Consider the following 19447-nt stretch of genomic DNA (forward strand, 5'->3'; position numbering starts at 1 on the left):
TGCAGCGGTCTTCATATAGTCCAGCACTCATATTATTTGTAACCACTAATGCCAAAGATTTAGAAACTGAAGATTCTAACCAACTTCTGCAGTATGAAATTAATCAAATATGCAATCAAGATGCTTTGATAATTACTGGTGATTGGAATGTGAAAGTTAGAAACAAAGAAGAAGGATCTGTAATTGGAAAATATGGCCTTGGTGATGGAAACAACGCCAGAGATCGTATGATAGAACTTTGCAAGAAAAACAACTTATTCATTGCAAATACCTTTTTCAACAACTTAAATGGCAACTATACATGTAGACCTCACTGGGTGGAATACACAGGAATCAAAACGACTATATCTATGGAAAGAGACAATGGAGAATCTCAATGTCATGAGTCAGAACAAGGCCAGGAGCAAGCTTAGGAACAGACCATCAATTGTATAAATGCAAGTTCAAGCTGAAGCTGAAGAAAATTAAAACAAATCCATCAGAGCCAAAACACAACCTTGAGTATATCCCACCTGAATTTAGAGACCATCTCAAGAACACATTTGAGGCACTGACCTCTAATAACCAAAGACCAGACAAGTTGGGGGATGACATCAAGGACAGCATACACAAAGAAAGGAAAAGGTCATTAAAAAAAAAAACAGGAAAGAAAGAAAAAGCCAGAATGGATGTCAGAAGAGACTCTGAAACTTGCACTTGAACTTAGAGCACAGCAGCTACAGGGAATGAAAGAATATTCTTTCATTCCCTATAGCTGCTATATATATAGAGAGAGAGAGCAGTAAATTCATCCAACTGAGTGCACTTGGTATAGATCCAGATGCTTATTTAATCACTATCATATCAAATTCTTATACATTTGATACTGATTACCAGTAGACACAATAGCCTAAAATTTGTCATAAGGGGATCACAGGTAAATAAATACAGATGACAGAATCACTCACATGGCACTCTTCTGTTTGCAGTTGGTGGGTATTTTTCCTCCTCGTAAAGGCTCAGCTAAATTTACATTAACATAAAGATACACGCTGTTGATTCCTGACTTTCACTTGCCCACCTCAGCTATGAGCAAAACTGCTGAGTATACCAGAAGCATTGTTCTATGACAGCTAGATTTTTAAGGTGTCTACTCACTCTTAAGAGGGATATAGAAATATGCAATGTCCTCTGTCTTTTCCTCTGTGATAGAGTATGTGGGAAAGCACATAAATGTGAACAAAGAGCTGCGGTCCACTTGAAGAATGTTTTAGGCTTTGTAGCTCATCTGTGGTGGAGAATTTTACCTGTGTTTCAGAGGTTTAATTTCCTTCCTTCTCTAGAGGGAAGAAAATGTGACCTGATGTCTTCAAGTGTGATACCAGGTAGTTGGATTTAAGGTGAAAAGTAAAACATTTTTCCAATGTTGGCACAATAAAACATGGCTAAATTCCAGGGCCGTTACCTCTTTGGTTGGAGAGCAGGGAATTAGGTCTGTAGTCCTCATGAAGGGAACTTTTATAATTGGTACACATGAGGGAAATACATTAATTTTATTCTAGTTTTTCTGGTTATAGTTCTAAGTTTAAGGTGCTTTTATTTAATCTTTGGTCATTTAAAAACAGAAACAACATAACATCAGAGCAAGGAAAACAGTAAGACTACGAGCATTAGACACATCTTTGATAAGGGTAAGGGAATGAAAAGAAATCCATACATATTTGGAACCTATTATATGTTACCAGCACTCGTTGCCATTGACTCAACTCCAGCTCATGGTGACCCCATGTGTATCAAAGTAACAGTGTGTGGCACAGAGTTTTCTATGGCTGATTTTTTGGAAGTAGATTGCCAAGCCTTTCTTCCAAGATGCCTCTGGGTAGACTCAAACTACCAATCTGCTATCTGAGTGCTTAACTGTTTATGCCAACCAAAGAGTCCCATTATATGTTACAGATATTATAAAATACACTTGTTAGGTATCATCAAAATGGTTCCAACTCATAGCAAACCCATGTATAACAGAATGAAACATTACTCTGTCCTGCATCATCCTTACAATAGTAGGTATGTTTCAACACAGTTTTGGAGCCACTGTGTCAATTCGTCTAGTTGAAGGTCTTCATCTTTTTTGCTGACTCTCTACCAAGCTTGATGCCCTTCTCCAGAGATTTGTCCCTCCTGGTAACATGTTCAAAGTAAGGAAGATAAAATCCTGCCATCCTTGCTTCTAAGGAGCATTCTGGCTGTTTTTCTTCCAAGACAGATTTGTTCATTCTGCTGGTAATCTATGGTATATTCAATATTATTTGCCAACATCACAATTCAAATGCATTAATTCTTCTTTAGTCTTCCTTTTTCATTGTCCTGCTTTCACATGCTTACGAGGTGATTGAAAATACCATAGTTGGGTCAGGCATACCTTCGTCCTCAAAGTGACATCTTTGCTTTTTAAGACTTTAAAGAAATCTTTTGCAGATTTGCCCAATGCAATGTATTGTTTGATTAACAGTTAAGAAACTTCTGCTACCATGGGTGCTTATTATATACATACATACATACACACACACACATATATACATATATGCTGTTGTTAGGTGCCATTGAGTCTGTTCCAAATCATAGTGACCCTATGTACAACAGAACGAAACACTGCCTGAACACTGCCTGGTCCTAAGCCACTCTCACAATCATTGTTATGCTTGAGCCCATTGTTACAGCCACTACGTCAATACATCTTGAGGGTCTCCCTCTTTCTTGATGACCCTCTACTTTACCGAGCAGGTTGTCCTTCTCCAGGGACTGATCCCTTCTGATAATACATCCAAAGTATGTGAGACATTGTCTCTCTATCCTTGCTCGTAAGGAGCTTTCTGGATGTACTTCTTCCAAGACAAATTTTTTCATTCTTTTCACAGTCCATGGTACATTCAGTATTCTTCTCCAACACCACAATTCAAAGACTTCAATTTTTTTTGGTTTTCCTTACTCATTGTCCAGCTTTCACATGCATATGATGTGATTGAAAACACCATGGATGGCTTGGGTCAAGCGCACCTTACTACTTCAAGTGACATCTTCGCTTTTTAATATTTAAAGAGGTCTTTTGCAACCAAAATTTGCCTGATTTGCCCAACGCAATGTGTCTTTTGACTTCTTGACTGCTGCTTCCATGGATGTCAGTAATATGAAATCCTTGACAACTTCAGTCTTTTCTCCATTTATCATGATGTTGCTTATTGGTTAAATTGTGAGGATTCTTTGTTTTCTTTATGTTGAGGTGTAATCCACTGTGAAGGCTATAGTCTTGGATCATCATCAGTAAGTGCCTCAAGTTCTCTTCACTTTCAGCAAGGAAGGTTGTTTCATCCTCATAACACAGGTTGTTAATGAGCCTTCCTCCAATCCTGATACTCCGTTCTTATGCATATAGTCCAGATTCTTGGATTATTTGTTCAGCACACAGATTGAATAAATACTTTGAAAGGATAAAACCCTGATGCACACTTTTCCTGACTTTAAACTTTGCAGTATCCCCTTGTTCTGTTCAAATGAGTGCCTCTTAATCTATGTACAAGTTCCTCATGACGACACCTAATATATAATACACACACCCACACAGGAGCCCTGGTGGTACAGTGGTTAAGCGCTTGGCTGCTAACTGAAATGTTTGGCAGTTTGAACCCAGCAGCTGTTCTGCGGGAGAAAGATGTGCCAGTCTGCTTTCATAAAGATTTACAGCCTTGGAAACCTCATGAAGCCATTCTACTCTGTCCTGTAGGGTGGCTACAAGTCCAAATTAACTCAACAGCAATGGCTTGGTTGGTAGATAGATAGATACAGAGAGATAGACAGACAGACAGACAGGTAGACATTATTGTTGTGTGCCATTCACTTGATTCTGACTCAAAGCGACCCTAAAGGAAAAAAATAGAACTGTCCCATAGGTTTTCCAAGGCTGTAATCTTTACTGAAGCTGACTTCAATATCTTTCTCCTGTGGAGTGCCTGGTGGATTTGAACCAACAGCCTTTCAGTTATCAGCTGAGCATTTAACTACTGTACCACCAGGGCTTCCTCTCCAGACCCTTGCCCTCCCTTATGTTTCTTCACATCTGTCATCACACTTAATTGTGCTCATGAGGAACCTTTACATAGAACAAGAGGCAGTTGTTTGAAAGAACAAGGGGATACTGATTGGTTTAAAGTCAGGAAAGGTGTGTGCCAGGGTTGTATTCTTTCACCGTACCTATTCAATCTGTATGCTGAGCAAATAATACGAGAAGCTGGACTATACGAAGAAGAACAGGGCATCAGGATTGGAGGAAGGCTCATTAACAACCTGCGTTATACAAATGACACAACCTTCCTTGCTGAAAGTGAAGAGCACTTGAAGCACTTACTAATGAAGATCAAAGACCACAGCCTTCAGTATGGATTGCACCTCAACATAAAGAAAACAAAAACCCTCACAACTGGACCAACGAGTAACATCGTGATAAATGGAAAAAAGATTGAAGTTGTTAAGGATTTCATTTTACTTGGATCGGCAATCAACAGCCATGGAAGCAGCAGTCAAGAAATCAAAAGATGCATTGCATTGGGTAAATCTGCCACAAAGGACTTCTTTAAAGTGTTGAAGAGCAAAGATGTCACCTTGAAGACTAAGGTGCGCCTGACCCAAGCCATGGTATTTTCAATCATATCATATGCATGTGAAAGCTGGACAACGAAAAAGGAAGACCAAAGAAGAATTGATGCCTTTGAGTTGTGGTGTTGGAGAAGAATATAGAATACACCATGGACTGCCAGAAGAACGAATAAATCTGTCTTGAAAGAAGTACAACCAGAATGTTCCTTAAAAGCAAGGATGGCGAGACTGTGTCTTACATACTTTGGACATGTTGTCAGGAGGGATCAGTCTCTGGAGAAGGGCATCATGCTTGGCAAAGTACAGGGTCAGCGGAAAAGAGAAAGACCCTCAACGAGGTGGATTGACACAGTGGCTGTAACAATGGGCTTGAGCATAACAACGATTGTGAGGATGGCGCAGGACCGGGCAGTGTTTCGTTCTGTTGTGCATAGGGTCGCTATGAGCTGGAACCGACTCAACGGCACCTAACAACAACAACAACAACTGTCATCACATTATATATTCATATACATGTGTGTGTATATATATATATATATATAGTATCTCTTTCACTTGATGCTTAGGTCCCTTGTTGACCATTGTAAGTCTAACTCCTGGAAAATACATATAAAGAAACCTGGTTGTTTTTTTTAGCTGCCATCCAGTCAGCCCCTGATTCATGGCAACTCCATGTATTACAGAGCAGAACTGCTCCATAAGGTTTTCTTGGCAGTATTCTTTACTGAAGCTGTTTGCAAGGCCTTTCTTCTGCAGAGACAGTGGGTGGGTTCAAACCACTGATTTTCAGGTTAGCAACTTATCACAAACCACTTGCACCACTTGTAGGTTTCAGCAAACAAACCAAACTTTAGAAGCATGTATTATTTCATCACCTAGAGATAATCCTTACCACCACTTTGAAGTATATCTTTTTGCATTTGCTTTTTTCTGGCTCTTCATAAATTGGTAAACTTGCTAATTTTCCAACTGTCTAAACTTGCCTTCTCTTTCTATTCTTCTGGCTTACTACTAGTTTTAACAAAGAATTGAGGTTAAGAGACAAGCTCTCTAAAAACATTTCCAATGAAAAGGATACACTCATTTCCCAGTTCCATACTTGGAAAAGTTGCTGCTCTTCTGTATCCCACTGTATTCTACGCAGTTTCTTCATTGCATTTATCATTCTGTATTGAAGTATTTTCTCTCCTGCTAGACAATAAGCCATTCATAATCAGGAGTCAAGACTTCTTAATTGCCATGTGCCTAATTGCAAACACAGTGCCTGTCACTGGAAGGTAAGCAATAAACTTTTTCTTCAGCTATTCCTAAAATTAGCCAATGAAAACCCTATGGATCACAGAATGTTGTCCAAGACTTCAACTCATTTCTATTGGACACCTAATCAGAAAGGAAAATCACTGGAGAAGGATATGACGTTTGGTAAAGAAGAGAGGGAGACCCTCAATGAGATGTATTGACACAATAGTCACAATAATGGAATTAAACAGCAATGATCAGGAAGTTGGCACAGCGTCAGGCAACTTTTCATTTTGTTCTCTTATACATAGAGTCACTACGAATCAGAGCTAACCTGACAAAAACTAACAATTGTTTTTAAAATTTCATTAAATCACTTGAAATAACCCAAGGATTCTGAAATAATTTCAATAGAGATATGGTTTTGATAGGGAAGAATACATCATAATATCTAGAGCAAAAGAAGAAATACTTTGGAAAGTCAGTTTTAAGGTACACCCTTAACCTTTTCATTCATCCCCTCTCTTTGAGAATCATATTAATGCCCAGAGGTTACATTCATGTTCACATATTCATATACTTCTAAAACTACAATACCATGATGATAACTTAGATAAGGCAGGCAGTTATGTGTCTCTTAATACTTTCTTACTATTTTGCCAATGTTCTTGTAAGCAGGAACTCTCTAAAATCATCTCCCACCTCCCTCCTTGCTGTTCGTTATGATCCAGCCACATCTGCCTTCACTTCTTGACATGCACCCTTAGCTTTCTTACCTCAGGATTTTGCTGGAGGTTTATCCCTACTGTTTGTGTGGCTGGGTCTATTTCATCCTGCAAATTTCAGATGAAATATTGCTTCTTCAGTGAGACCTTCCCTGATCCCCCAATTCAAAATATCCCCTGTGGTCTGGAGCTCTCACCGTTACCCACTGCACCCAGGACTCAACTGATTCTTTGTAACTACAATGTTTTTACTTATGTATAATCTTATGTACAATCTCTCTCCCCTGCTTTAGAAAAGATGATAGGAGCAAGAACTACAACTTTTTTGACTACCACCATATACTTAGTTTATAGCACAGTGTTTGGTGAAAGGATGTTTCTCAATAAATATTTTTAGAAAAATAAATGGCTTTATGATTTCAATGGTACTGTTCCTCATACTGCATATCAAAGTTTCTCAATCTTGGTACTATTGACATATTGAGTCTGGTCATCTTTTGCCATATGAGTTGTAAGAATGTTTAAGCACAATCCCTAAATGCCAGTAGTTCCCACCAGTTGAGACAAACAAAAATGTTTTCAGACATTGCCAAAAGTCTCCTGGTTGAGAATGAATGTTACAGATCCACACAGTGAATATCAGCTGAGCAATGAAGCAGGCCATCTGAGTTAGGGTCTGTTCCTCTCTCCTCCAAATGACTGAGATTTCATCCTCCAGAGATGCAGCATATGGGAAAATGATTAATTTACATTAGCCAAGCTGCATGGAAGTTTAAGTCGTGACCCTATTTGTATGATATTTAATGATAATAAAACAATAATAATGACAAAATAATGCCAGTAGCACAAATCAAACAGGCATTTATAGAACACTTAAATACACTGAGCCAAGTGATCCATGTACAGTAAATTAGTCTTATATCATCCTCTAAAGTCAGTACCCTTATCCAGTGTTACAGATGACAGTGAAGAACAGAGAAGTGAGTTAATTGACAAAAGTGAAAAAGCTACTAAGTAAAGCAGTTGGCATTGGGGCACATGAAAGATGACTTCTTCTCTAAGCTGTCCAATATGGCAGCCACCAGCCATAGGTTACTAAAAAAAAAAAAATTTTTTTTTTTTTTATTGACTATAAATTTGATTAGCTCAAATTGAGACTTGATGTAGGTAGAAAAAACTTGACGTAACTGGGTATTTCAAAGATTTATAGGGGAAAAAAGGTAATGTAAAAATCTCAATTTTTATATCGATTAAATTAGAGAATAATATTGGGTTAAAGACAAATATATTGTTAAAATAATTGTCTCCTGCTTTTTACTTTAAGAAGGCTAATAGAAAAATTTTAAATTACATATATTATGTGCACAAGTGGTTTGAATTATATTTCCATTGGACAGCACTGGTCTGTTCTCTTTATCACTTCTGTCCTGAGCCTCCTTTTCCTCCTCTGTACAATGGGGGTAACTACAATGACGAGTCCACACAGGTCAGTTGTGAGAGTGCAATGATATGCTGCATATGAAAGTCTTTATAAACTGAGAACTCTCTGCAATCTTTGGCTGTTCAATTAAATATTAGAAATTATAAACTTGTTTTCCAGATTTTAGATGAATCATGCTATCAAGCATTGTAATTGCCATGACTGAGTGTCCTCAAGAGTCAGATCTGGTTGTAAATATTCATAGAAGAAAAGATAATGAGAAAACAAAAATCCATAAAGTATGTCTCATCTATAATTTTAAAATAATGAGACAAGACACAGGATGCTCTAAAATTCCTCTACATGCGCTGTGCTGTACATCTGAATTTGGACTTGGATTTCAACACACCTCTGCCATTATTCATACTTTGGTCTTCACTGTCTTTACCCTATGTTTTCTCACTTGTAGAATGAGGATAATAATACTGATGTGAATGAGGGCAATAAACAATCTGATACAGTGTACAATGTCATTCACAAAGTGGAAACTCTACTACTAATGGTAGTTGTTGCAGTAGCATTATTAATATGCCAGGGGTTGTGTAATGTACCCACCAGATGCCCATCACAAATTCTGAGTTAATAACAGGAAATGTTTGTTGAATGAATGGATAAGTGAATTAATAATAGAAAATTCGTAATAAATGAAAAAGAAAAAATGGGTTTTCTTTGAACATTATTATGTTTAAAATCTCTATTCTTTCTGATAGAATATATCAATTTGCTTATTAAATGAATCATTTGTAAGTGGACTATTTTTTATACACAAATGCATATTTTCCTGAGGATTTTAATACTCATCCTAATAATATTTATTGCTGATAAAATCCTTCCTTCCCACACTCCCCACCCCTGGCCAGGAAACGTCTTGCCCTTTGTGCAAGATCTAATTAATTAGTTACTATTTATTTTCTGGGATGTGCCCATTATTCTGCCAACAGGCTCAAGCTAAAAGGCTGTGTATGTAATTTTTAGCATCATTGTTATATGTCTATACGTGTGTTCCATAAGAAGTATAAAGGATTATTATTTCTTATTTTCTTTCCATAGCCAACAGCAAAGGTAATCTGGGACTGAAACATTTTTATTTGAAAAAAGTATAAGCTAAACTGCTCCATGTATTCTGGGCACGACACCACAATGACACACTTGATGGATATGTACCTGAGTATCTAGCAAGAAAATCATCAGAAATAACATTGTGTGATGGTTAGAGCTGTGTGTCTGCTTGGCTGGGACATGATTCTCAGTGGTTTGGCAGTTATGATGTAGTTTGGCAGTTGTATGATGATATGATCACTTCAATGATGAGATTTGATATGTGATCACCTCCATGATGGGATCTGCTATAAATAGCCAATCAGTTGAAAGAAAAGTTCCTTGGGGTGTGGCCTGCATCCAATATAGGTGGACTTTCCGGCCAGGCTCTTAGGCTTTTTCTCATTCTGCATCCTGCAACTGGCTCCATTCATCTGACCCCTGGTTCTTGGAACTTGAGCTAGCAGCTTACCTGGCATCTTGCCTACTGATCCTGAGATGTGTCAGCCCCTGTGAGTCAGAAGAAGCCTCCAGCGTAACCCACAGACTCAGGACCTTGTAGCCTCTACAATCTCGTGAGCGATTTCCTCAATATAAATCTCTTTATGCATATATTTATACATTTTTACTGGCCTTGCTTCTCTAAAGAACCCAGGCTAAGACATTTCTAACTGAGAGTGGTCCTAGACAAACAAAATTGTAAGAATGAGTTTTCTAAATTGGTTCTCAAGCCTGGTTAGTCTTAAAGATGTCAATGTCTCTGCTTTCAGCAGTAAAAAGGGAATTCCTAATCCATGGCTTCAGATGGCAATAGAAACATGCAAAATATCACCACCAGTAGATCAGGTATTGATGAGAGGCAAGGCTCTGGGCGATCGTATGTTTGATACCTTTCTACAATTCTGTCATAATGAGAAGTATAAGGAAACTGGTTGGCTGGTCCTACTTTTGCTAGACAAAGCGGAGAAAAAAAGAGATGAGCTCGTGACGCCAGAGTCAAAGCTCAAGTGCCGCATAAATGACTTCAAAGTTTCCACTTCCCAGTGCCTTGAAAGAAAGCCTTATTTACTGTAGTAACAGTGCTGATATTGCCAAAAACCAAACCCAGAGTCTTATTGTAAAAGTGGCTGATTTACACCACCAACTCAATTCCCAGCCTCAAATAGTGTCTGAAGTTAAAGTGAAGGCATTGATTGGGAAGAAATGAGATCCTGAAACTTGGGATGGGGACTTTTGGGCAAATAACCAGAAGCTGGGGACACTGAGCCTTTAAATTCCATTGAATCACTCCTGCCAACAGAACCAGCCCTTTCACTGCCATCTGAAGACATCACTCCATCTTTGCCTGACAAGCCACACTCCCCAATAAAACCATTAGTCCCTTCACCCCCATCTGATGAGATTAACGCAGCTGTGCCTGAAGAACCTCTGGCTGAGTCATTTCCTGAAGCATCTCCTGAAACAGATCCTTACAAGACAATGTGGAATGTTCTCAAAACACATCTCCACCACCAATTTTGGCTTCTAGACCTATAACTAGGCTTTAGTCCCAGGGAGCCTCGAAAGGTGAAGTACAAAGTGTGACCCAGGAGGAGATACACTACACTACAAAAGAACTGGTTGGCTTTTCCAATATGTACAAACAGAATTCTGAGGAATATGTGTGGGAATGGCTATTAAAGTTTTGGGATAAAGGTGCAAGGAACATAAAGATGAATCAGTCTGAGTTTATTGATGTGGGTCCGCTAAGCACAGATTCTTCATTCAATGTTTCAGCTCCAGAGGTTAGGAAAGGATCTAATAGTTTATCTGGTTGGGTACAGTAAATCAAGTCGAAGTACAGATCTGCCTCAGTATACTGTAGGAGAAGATATCCAAAGGCTTGGGGAAATTGGCATGCTAGAGTGGATTTATCAGGTTAGACCCACAGACCCACGCATGGAGTGCCCAGAGGACACACCTTTACCACAATAGTGAGGAACAAATTTCTGAAGGGAATTCCAGTATCCTGGAAGACTGCTGTGATCACTATATTATATAAGTCAGAATTGACCGTGGGAACTGCCCTAACTGAATTAAGACACTTAACTACAATGGGGCTGATTGGACCCCATAGTAGCAAGGGCCAAATAGTGGCACTCAATCAACAAAGACAAGGTTGGCTTGGTTACCATAATGGGCAGTGGAGTTAAAGCACTAATCAGAATAGCCTGGCTTGTATGGACTTATGGCATTGGCTACCTAGTCATGGTGTCTGTAGTAGTCAAATAGATAGGAAGTCTACTAAACATTTACTTATCTGTACAAGCAGATGAATTCCAGGTCAAGAGAACAGCAGTCTAACTTGAATTGCCAGAATAGACTCTGTTCATTCATTCATTCCCAGACTTGAGTGAGTTTAAAGACCCACGACCCCTTGAATGAAGGGGAGGCCAAGTCCCCTTGAAGAAGAAATCCAATACACTGTGAAAAAGTTATACTCTTAATATTTCTCCCAGCCTTCCTCAAAGGATCAAAGGCTTTTTACAAGAGTGACTTCACTGGGGAAAAGGAAGTAATCAAACTTTTCAGGGATTACTGGATACTGGTTGTGAACTAATTCCAAAAGACCAATAATGTCACTGTGGCTCACCAGTCAGAGTAGGGGCATATGGGGTCAGGTTATTAATGGAGTCTTAGTTCATGTCTGTCTCACAGTAGGTTCAGCGGGTCCCCGAGCCCATCCTGTCATGATTTCCCCAGTTCCAGAATCCATAAATGCAATATATATATACTCAGCAGCTGGCAGAACCCCCACAGTGGATCTCTGACAAGTGAACCCACAGTAGATCTCTGACAAGCGAAGTAAGGACTATTACGGTAGGAAAAGACAAATGGAAGACATTAGAACTGCCCCCACTGAGGAAAATAGTAAACTAAAAGCAATACCACATTCCTGGAGGGATTGCAGAGATCACTGCCACCATCAAGAGCAGATGAGATTCTAACCACAACCCATTCAACTTGCCTATGTGGCCTGTGCAAAAAACAGATGAATCTTGGGGAACCATAGTGGAGTATCAAAAACTTAACCAGGTGGTAACACCAATTGCAGATGATGTTAAAGATGTAGTTTTATTGCTTGAGAAAATTAATATATCTCCTGGTATGCAGCTATTGATCTAGCTAATGCCTTTTTCCCCAAACCTGTTTCAAAGGTCCACCATAAGCAGTTTGCTTTTAGCTAGCAAGGCCAGCAGTACATCTTCAGTGTCCCACCTCAGAGCTATATCAGCTCTCCAGTCCTATGTCATAATTTAGTCAGCAGGAAACTTGATCACCTTTCCCTTCCACAATTCAAGCACCTTCCACTTCAGTGAAATTTCTAGGGTAGGTGTCCAGTGGTGTGGGCATGTAGAGATACTACTTCTAAAGTAAAGGATAAGTTATGGCATATAGGCCCTACCACAAGGAAAAAGGAGGCACAATGCCTAGTGAGCCTCTTTGGTTTTGGATGCAACATATCCCTCATTTGGATGTGCCACACCAGCCTATTTACCAAGTGACTTGAAAAACTGTTAGTTTTAATTAGGGCCCAGGGTAAGAGAAGTATCTGGAACAGGTTCAGGCTGCTGTGCAAGTGGCTCTGCCACTTGGGACTTATGATCTGGCTGAGCCAATGGTGCCTGAAGTGTCATTGGCAGACAGAGATGCTGTTTGGACGCTTTGGCGGGCCCCTATTGGTGAATCACATGGCAGACCCTTAGGGTTTTGGAGCAAAACCCTGCTACCCTCTGCAGATAACTACTCTCTTTTTGAGAAACACCTTTTAGCTTATTACTGGGCCTTAGTAGAGACTGAATTCTTAACCATGGGCCTGAGCTGCCCATTATGGACTGGGTGTTGGGTGACCCACAGAGCCATAAAGTTAGACGTGTACAGCAGCACTCCATCATTAAATGGAAGTGATACACATGAGATTGGGCCCAAGAAAGACCTGAAGGCACAAGTAAGTTCTATGAGGAAGTGGCCAAATGCCCATGGTCTCCACTCCTGTTGCATTACCTTCCATTTCCCAGTCTGCACCTATGGCCTCATGGGGAGTTCCTTATGATCAGTTGATTGAGGAAGAGAAACTCCTGCCTGGTTTACAGATGATTCTGTGTGATATACAGTGGACAGCAGCAGCACTACAGTCCCTTTCTGGAACCTTCCTGAAGAACACTGGTGAAGGAAAATCCTCACAATGGACAGAATTTTGTACAGTGCACCTGGCTCTTCACTTTGCTTGGTAGAAGAAATGGCCAGATGTGCAATTTTATACCAATTCATAGGCTGTGGCCAATGGTTTGGAAGGAACATGATTGGAAAATTGGAGACAAGGAGGAATGGGGAAGAGGTATGTAGAGAGAGCTTTCTGAGTGGACCAAAGTAGTGAAGATATTTGTGTCTCATGTGAATGTTCAACAAAGGGTAACTTCAGCGAAGGAGGTTTCTAACAATCAAGAGGATAGGATGACACGTTCTGTGGAAACCATTCATATTTTTTCTCTTGCCACTCCCTTCATTGCCCAATGGCTCATGAACAAACCAGCCATGTTGGGAGGGATGGAGGTTATGCCTGGGTTCAGCAATGTGAACCTCCATTCGCTAAAGCCGACTTGACTACAGCCACCGCTGAGTGCCCCATCTGCCAGCAGCAGAGACCAACATATGGCACCATTCCTTGAGGTGATCAACCTGGTAGCAGGTTGATTACATTGGACCAATTCTATCATGGAAAGGGTAGCATTTTGTTCCTACTGGTATAGACACTTACTCTGGATATGGGTTTGAGTTCCCTACATGCAATGTTTCTGTCAAAACTGTCATCCATGAACTTATAAAATGAGTTATCCACCATCATGGTATCTACACTGCATTGCCTCAGAATGAGGGACTCATTTCACAGCAAATGAAGTGTCACAGTGGGCCCATGCTCACAGAATTCACTGGTCTTACCATGTTTCCTATCATCCTGAAGTAGCTGGCTTGATAGAACGATGAAATAGCCTTCTAAAGACACAATTACAGTGTCAGGTAGGTGGCAATATCTTTCAGGGTTTGGGAAATGTTCTCCAGGAGGCTGTATTTGCTCTAAACCAGCATCCAGTATATGGTGCTGTACCTCCCATAGCCAGGATTCGTGGGTCCAGGAATCAATGGGTGGAAATGGGAGTGGCACTGCTTACTATTACCCCTAGTGACCCACTCACAAGATTTTTGTTTCCTGTCTCCACTACCCTATGTTCTGCAGGTCTAGAGGTCTTAGTTCCAAAGGGAAGAATGCTCTCATCTGGAGACACATCACTGATTTCATTGATCTGGAAGTTAAGAATGCCACTTGACCACTTTAGGCTCCTTATGCCTCTGACTCAACAGGCAAAGAAGGGAGTACCATATTGGTTGATATGATTGATTCTGATTAACAAGAGGAAATCAAATTGACATTACATAATGGAGATAAGAAGAATATGTCTGGAATGCAGGCAATCCCTTAGGGCGTCTCTTAGTGCTGCCACGCCTTGTAACTGAAGTCACTGGAAAACTACAGCAACCAATTCTGACATGACTATTAATGGTCCAGAGCCTTCAGGAATGAAGGCTGGGTCACCCCACCTGGCAAAGAACCACGACCAGCTGAGGTGCTTGCTGAGGACAAAGGAAATACAGAATGGGTGATGGAAGAAGGTAGTTCTAAATATCAGTTACTACAACTATGTGACCAGTTGCAGAAATGGGGACTGTAATTGTTACGAGTATTTCTGCCTTGTAGATGTGCAACAAATATTTTTGTTTTTTTCACTTATAAAATATAAGATGTAAGCAGGGCTAGTGCATTATTGGTTGTGTGCATGTTGGTTGTATCATGTTAGGCGCAAGTATGACTTTATAATTTTCTTTTTTTAGAGATGTACATAGGTGTCAAGTTGACAAGGGGTGGACTGTGATGGATAAGGTTGTGTATCAACTTGGCTGTGCCATGATTCTCAGTGATTTGGTGGTTATAATGTAGCTTGGCAGCTTTGTAATGATGTAATCCCCTTCCTGATAAGATCTGATATAATGTGCTCACCTCCATGATGGGATCTGCTGTGTGTAGCCAATCAGTTGAAAGGGAATTTCCTTGAAGTGTTTTCTGCAACCCATACAGATGGACTTTCTGGCAAGGCCAGTAGGCTTTTTCTCCCTGCGAATCTTGCAGGTGACTCTTGTTTGTCTTGTTTGTCAGGTTCTTGGAACTCGAGTTAGCAGCTTATCTGCCTTCTTGCCTGCTGATCTTGGGATTTGTCAGCCCCTGCAGCTAGGTGAGTCAGGAGAAGCCTACAGCCTGACCCACAGACTTGGGACTTTGTAGTGTCTACAATCTCATGAGCCATTCCCTGGATATAAATCTCTCTATATGTATATATTTATACATTTTACTGGTTTTGCTTCTGTAGGGAACCCAGCATAAGACACAAAGGCATGTGGTTAGTTAGCTGAAGAAAATCCTACCTGAAATTTATAATATTTCCACACAGGATTTTAAACAACTCAATCTATATCATGCAGGTATTCACAATTTAAGTGAGACAAAAATATCATAGAAAAGAGGCAAAATGCTTTTAAAAAAATAAAAACATTACAGTGTATTCCTAGATCATCATTCTTTTCAATTAAGGTCTTTAGTGTAAAGGAATAAGTATTATTTCTTTAGAACCTTTTCTAGCTGAGCCCTTTTAACGTGTCAAATTACATTTTTAATTGGAAAATTTTACCCTCAACATCAAATTCTCTTTATGAAACATCTAAATAAAAACGAATACATCCATTGTAAAAACATGGCTTTGACTTCTTTAAATAAGAAATTATTTCCTTTTTCTAACTGAAAAAAATATCTGTAATGAGAGTTCGTGATCCTAAGTCCTTTGAATGAAATATGACTGAAATATTTAATTGTATCTTTTAATAACAGTGTAATCATTAGGAAACACAGTTTTGTAACACATTTTTGATTTAAGTTAAATGACCGTTAGTTGCTTATTATTATTATTTTAAATGGTGCCTAGTGGCACAAGGTTTAATTACTTAACTGCTAGCTGAAAAGGTCAGTGGCTCCATAGAAGAAAGATGCGGTATCTGCTTCTGTAAAGATTTACAACCTTGGAAACCCTGCGGGGCAATTCTGCTCTGTCCTGTAGGGTCGTTATGAGTCAGAATCCACTCAGTGGCACACAACAACAATTACTATTTAACTCCAAAACTTTCGTCCTGCAAAAAGACTATTAAAGATAGCTTACTCTGGGGAAAGCGAGGCGGATTGTCATTGACGTCGGTAAGTGTGATGTTCACTGTGGTGGTCCCTGATAAGCCACCCATCTGGCCACCCATGTCTTTGGCCTGGATTACCACTTGGTATTGTTCTCTGTTTTCCCTGTTCATGTTTGGCAAAGCAGTCCTGATTATACCTTGAAGAAAATAGAAAAATTCTTATTATTCTTATCAATTATCAATTATTATTGTATTAAGCCCACAAATAACACCTTAGGGGAGTGATCTTTTGAGATAGAAAATTTACTTTCCTACTAATTTTTATTGTTTAGAAATTGAAAAATGATGGCTCAATGTAAACATTTCATAATTTGTGATATCTATTTCTTAAAGAATACCATATGCATTTTTTAGTGATCAAAAACTCATGACTAGTGAAAAAAATGACATAAAAACAGTTATATTCCTATTCATTTCTCTCCATTGCTTAATTTTGAATTCATATCAAGTATTAACATTAAAGTTTTATCCTTATTTTCTCATCTTTCTACTTATAAGAATCATAACAATCATTGTATTAACAAAAAGTGATTCAATATTCCTAACCTGTTTCAGGCTCCACAGAGAAATAGGGTTGGCCTTGAAGTATGCTGTAAATGACTCTGGCACTGTTCCCATACGAAGGGTCATCAGCATCTGTAGCTGTGACTTGCACCACCGAAGTACCTGAAGTATCCAAATTCAGCTTAGTTCTGCATAGTACCAGAAGGAGGAGCAAAAGTACTGGTTTTCATTGAAGACTTGAATGATTTTTGGCTTTAATAATGACCTCTTAAAGAAACATTTATACATAATTTGGATGAAAATAGTGTGTGTGTGTAGTATTATTACTGAAAAACTTGGAGTTCAATACATAACATATATATATATATGTAGTCAACGGGTTCTTTTTTTTATGTATGCAATAGGTAAGGCTACAGTGGAACAGATTATAATAAATACAGTCACTTTATATACACTCATGCTTGATGTTGAAATTCATTTTCATATAATAGATTGGTTTCGTGTAAAGGGCACATCTAATCACAAAGGAGTACGTATTCTCTTCTTCCCCCTCTTGACTAATTAACTATAAAATAATTAACATTTCTCTAAAATACGATTTTCTGAATATATTAAATTCTAAACTTAGAAACTTTCCAAGAAGAACCCAGATACTATGAACTATTAAAAGCTATTAAATGAAGTTCAGGATGTTTAAAAAGGCTCTACAGTAAGAAGGGTTGGCAAAAGAATTTGGAATTAAGTGGAGTAAATATTAAATGAAAATCCCAGGATAATATTCTTGAGAAATGCAGAGAAATTGCTATAATAAATGTTCCGAGAAAAAAAGAAAAAAAAGGAAGACCAGGAATTGTTTCATGGGTTTATACAACTTCAACCACATGTGAGAAATGAATCCATTTTTTCAGTAAAAAAAAAAAAGATAGATAGAGCTCTCCAAATATATTATCGGTGTTTCCCAAATATGTTATCGGTGTTTCTTGGTGATTTTAATTATCTGCCATTCTCTATGTAATTAAAAAAAGAAAAAATTAAAGCAGTCTTAACTTTTTTACCCACAAATAGACCTTCCACTTATTTACACTGAACAGTGGCATTCTGATTTGTTGAATGTTGTTTACGTCTTCTATCTTACTATATATAATGGATGTAAAGAAAAGATGGTTTTGAATTTCAAACAATTAGATAATCTAAGCAATACTTTCGTTCTTATTGTCTTGAAAACCAAGATAGATTCTTAAGGTAAATTATGACTAAGGTACATATGCGAATGCTCTGTATCACATCTATTATGTCCTAAATGTATTTATAATATGTTTGCCAGCAAGATTTCACACAGCTGTTATCCCAATTCATATGACGAAAAATGTGTATTTTTAGTTTTCAACTGATGTTCGCTGACATTTTCTTCATTTTTGATGGAAATGTCTACTTTCTTGTGTTGTAAAGGTTTAGTGAAAATGCATTAAACTTTTTTTTTCTGAATCACTGTTTACCAAATGAGATAATTAAATACATATTCTTTCTAAGGTATCAAAGATTTCAGTACATTGATCACATTATTTTAAGATTGCCTCAATTTTTTTTTTTTTTTTTAACTTTTTGAATGCCATTACAAACATTATAAAGGGACTTACCTACAACGGACATTTCAGGAACAGTGGCTGTATAAATTTCTTCTGGGAACGTTGGCTCATTGTCATTGATATCATGGATTTTTATCACAAACTCAGACTCTGGTTCTACTGGCCTCAAAGTTCTTCTGTTAATAGCTTGTGCACGGAGAGTATAAAAGGCCTTTTCCTCCCTATCGATTCTTCTTGTGGCATGGATGTCACCTGTTTTTTCATCAATAATAAAAAGAGTACCAGCTCCATCTCCAGATAAAATATATTTGAGTGATCCATCTCCTTTATCTTGGTCTGAATGAAGCTACAGGAAATAAAAAAAGGGCATATCCATGATACCGTCTAAAGGTACATAAATGCTGAAAACACTCAAAAAATGTCCCTGGGATAATGGAGACAGTTGTCTGAATAATGGGGTCAGCTGTCTTTAGTGCTTGAAATGAGACTTGAGTAAGTGTGTCTACACTCTAGCCTTTTGTTTTAACAATAGCCTTTTGCATATTAGTGTAACCTGTATTCTAAAAGAAATAAACCAAACACACTCTTCTCTACCCTTTGCTTGATAAACCATTCTGATGAACAAATAACTCCTGATAGAAACCTAACGCTTTAGTCTTGATATGTTGGTGTAAAAATTGCTCCTCTCAGCTCTTTCCTGTGAATGGAAAATTCTCATGCTGTCATATTATGGAGGAATTCATCTCCTATAAACTTATTGCTAATCTTTGAATTTCTCTTGGGGGATTAGCAGTATCTTAAGAAATGAAGCACACAGAAAGTTGTATAAGACATAGCTCCTACTTCTGCAAACGTCATGCTTCTTAATTCTAGTCCATACAAAAGACAGTGACTGCTTCACTAATGATTGCTGG

The 19447-nt window shown here is 38.5% G+C and overlaps 1 protein-coding gene across 4 annotated transcripts in view; it reads right to left on the minus strand.

Moving 5' to 3' along the window:
- The window catches only part of CDH10 (cadherin 10), a 143804-nt gene that overhangs the window by 54608 nt on the left and 69749 nt on the right, over positions 1-19447 (minus strand). For 3 of the 4 annotated variants that reach the window (XM_049861593.1, XM_049861583.1, XM_049861574.1), the window contains exons 2-4: positions 18585-18879; positions 16990-17109; positions 16413-16580 (exon numbers count right to left, since the gene is read on the minus strand). In XM_049861593.1, coding sequence (XP_049717550.1) covers positions 16413-16580; positions 16990-17109; positions 18585-18879 — 583 coding nt within the window. The remainder of the gene's footprint in view (positions 1-16412; positions 16581-16989; positions 17110-18584; positions 18880-19447) is intronic. The other variant, XM_049861603.1, reaches the window with a different exon arrangement.

The sequence above is a fragment of the Elephas maximus genome, chromosome 2 (assembly GCF_024166365.1).
Source record: "Elephas maximus indicus isolate mEleMax1 chromosome 2, mEleMax1 primary haplotype, whole genome shotgun sequence".
Classification (NCBI taxonomy): Eukaryota; Metazoa; Chordata; class Mammalia; order Proboscidea; family Elephantidae; genus Elephas; species Elephas maximus.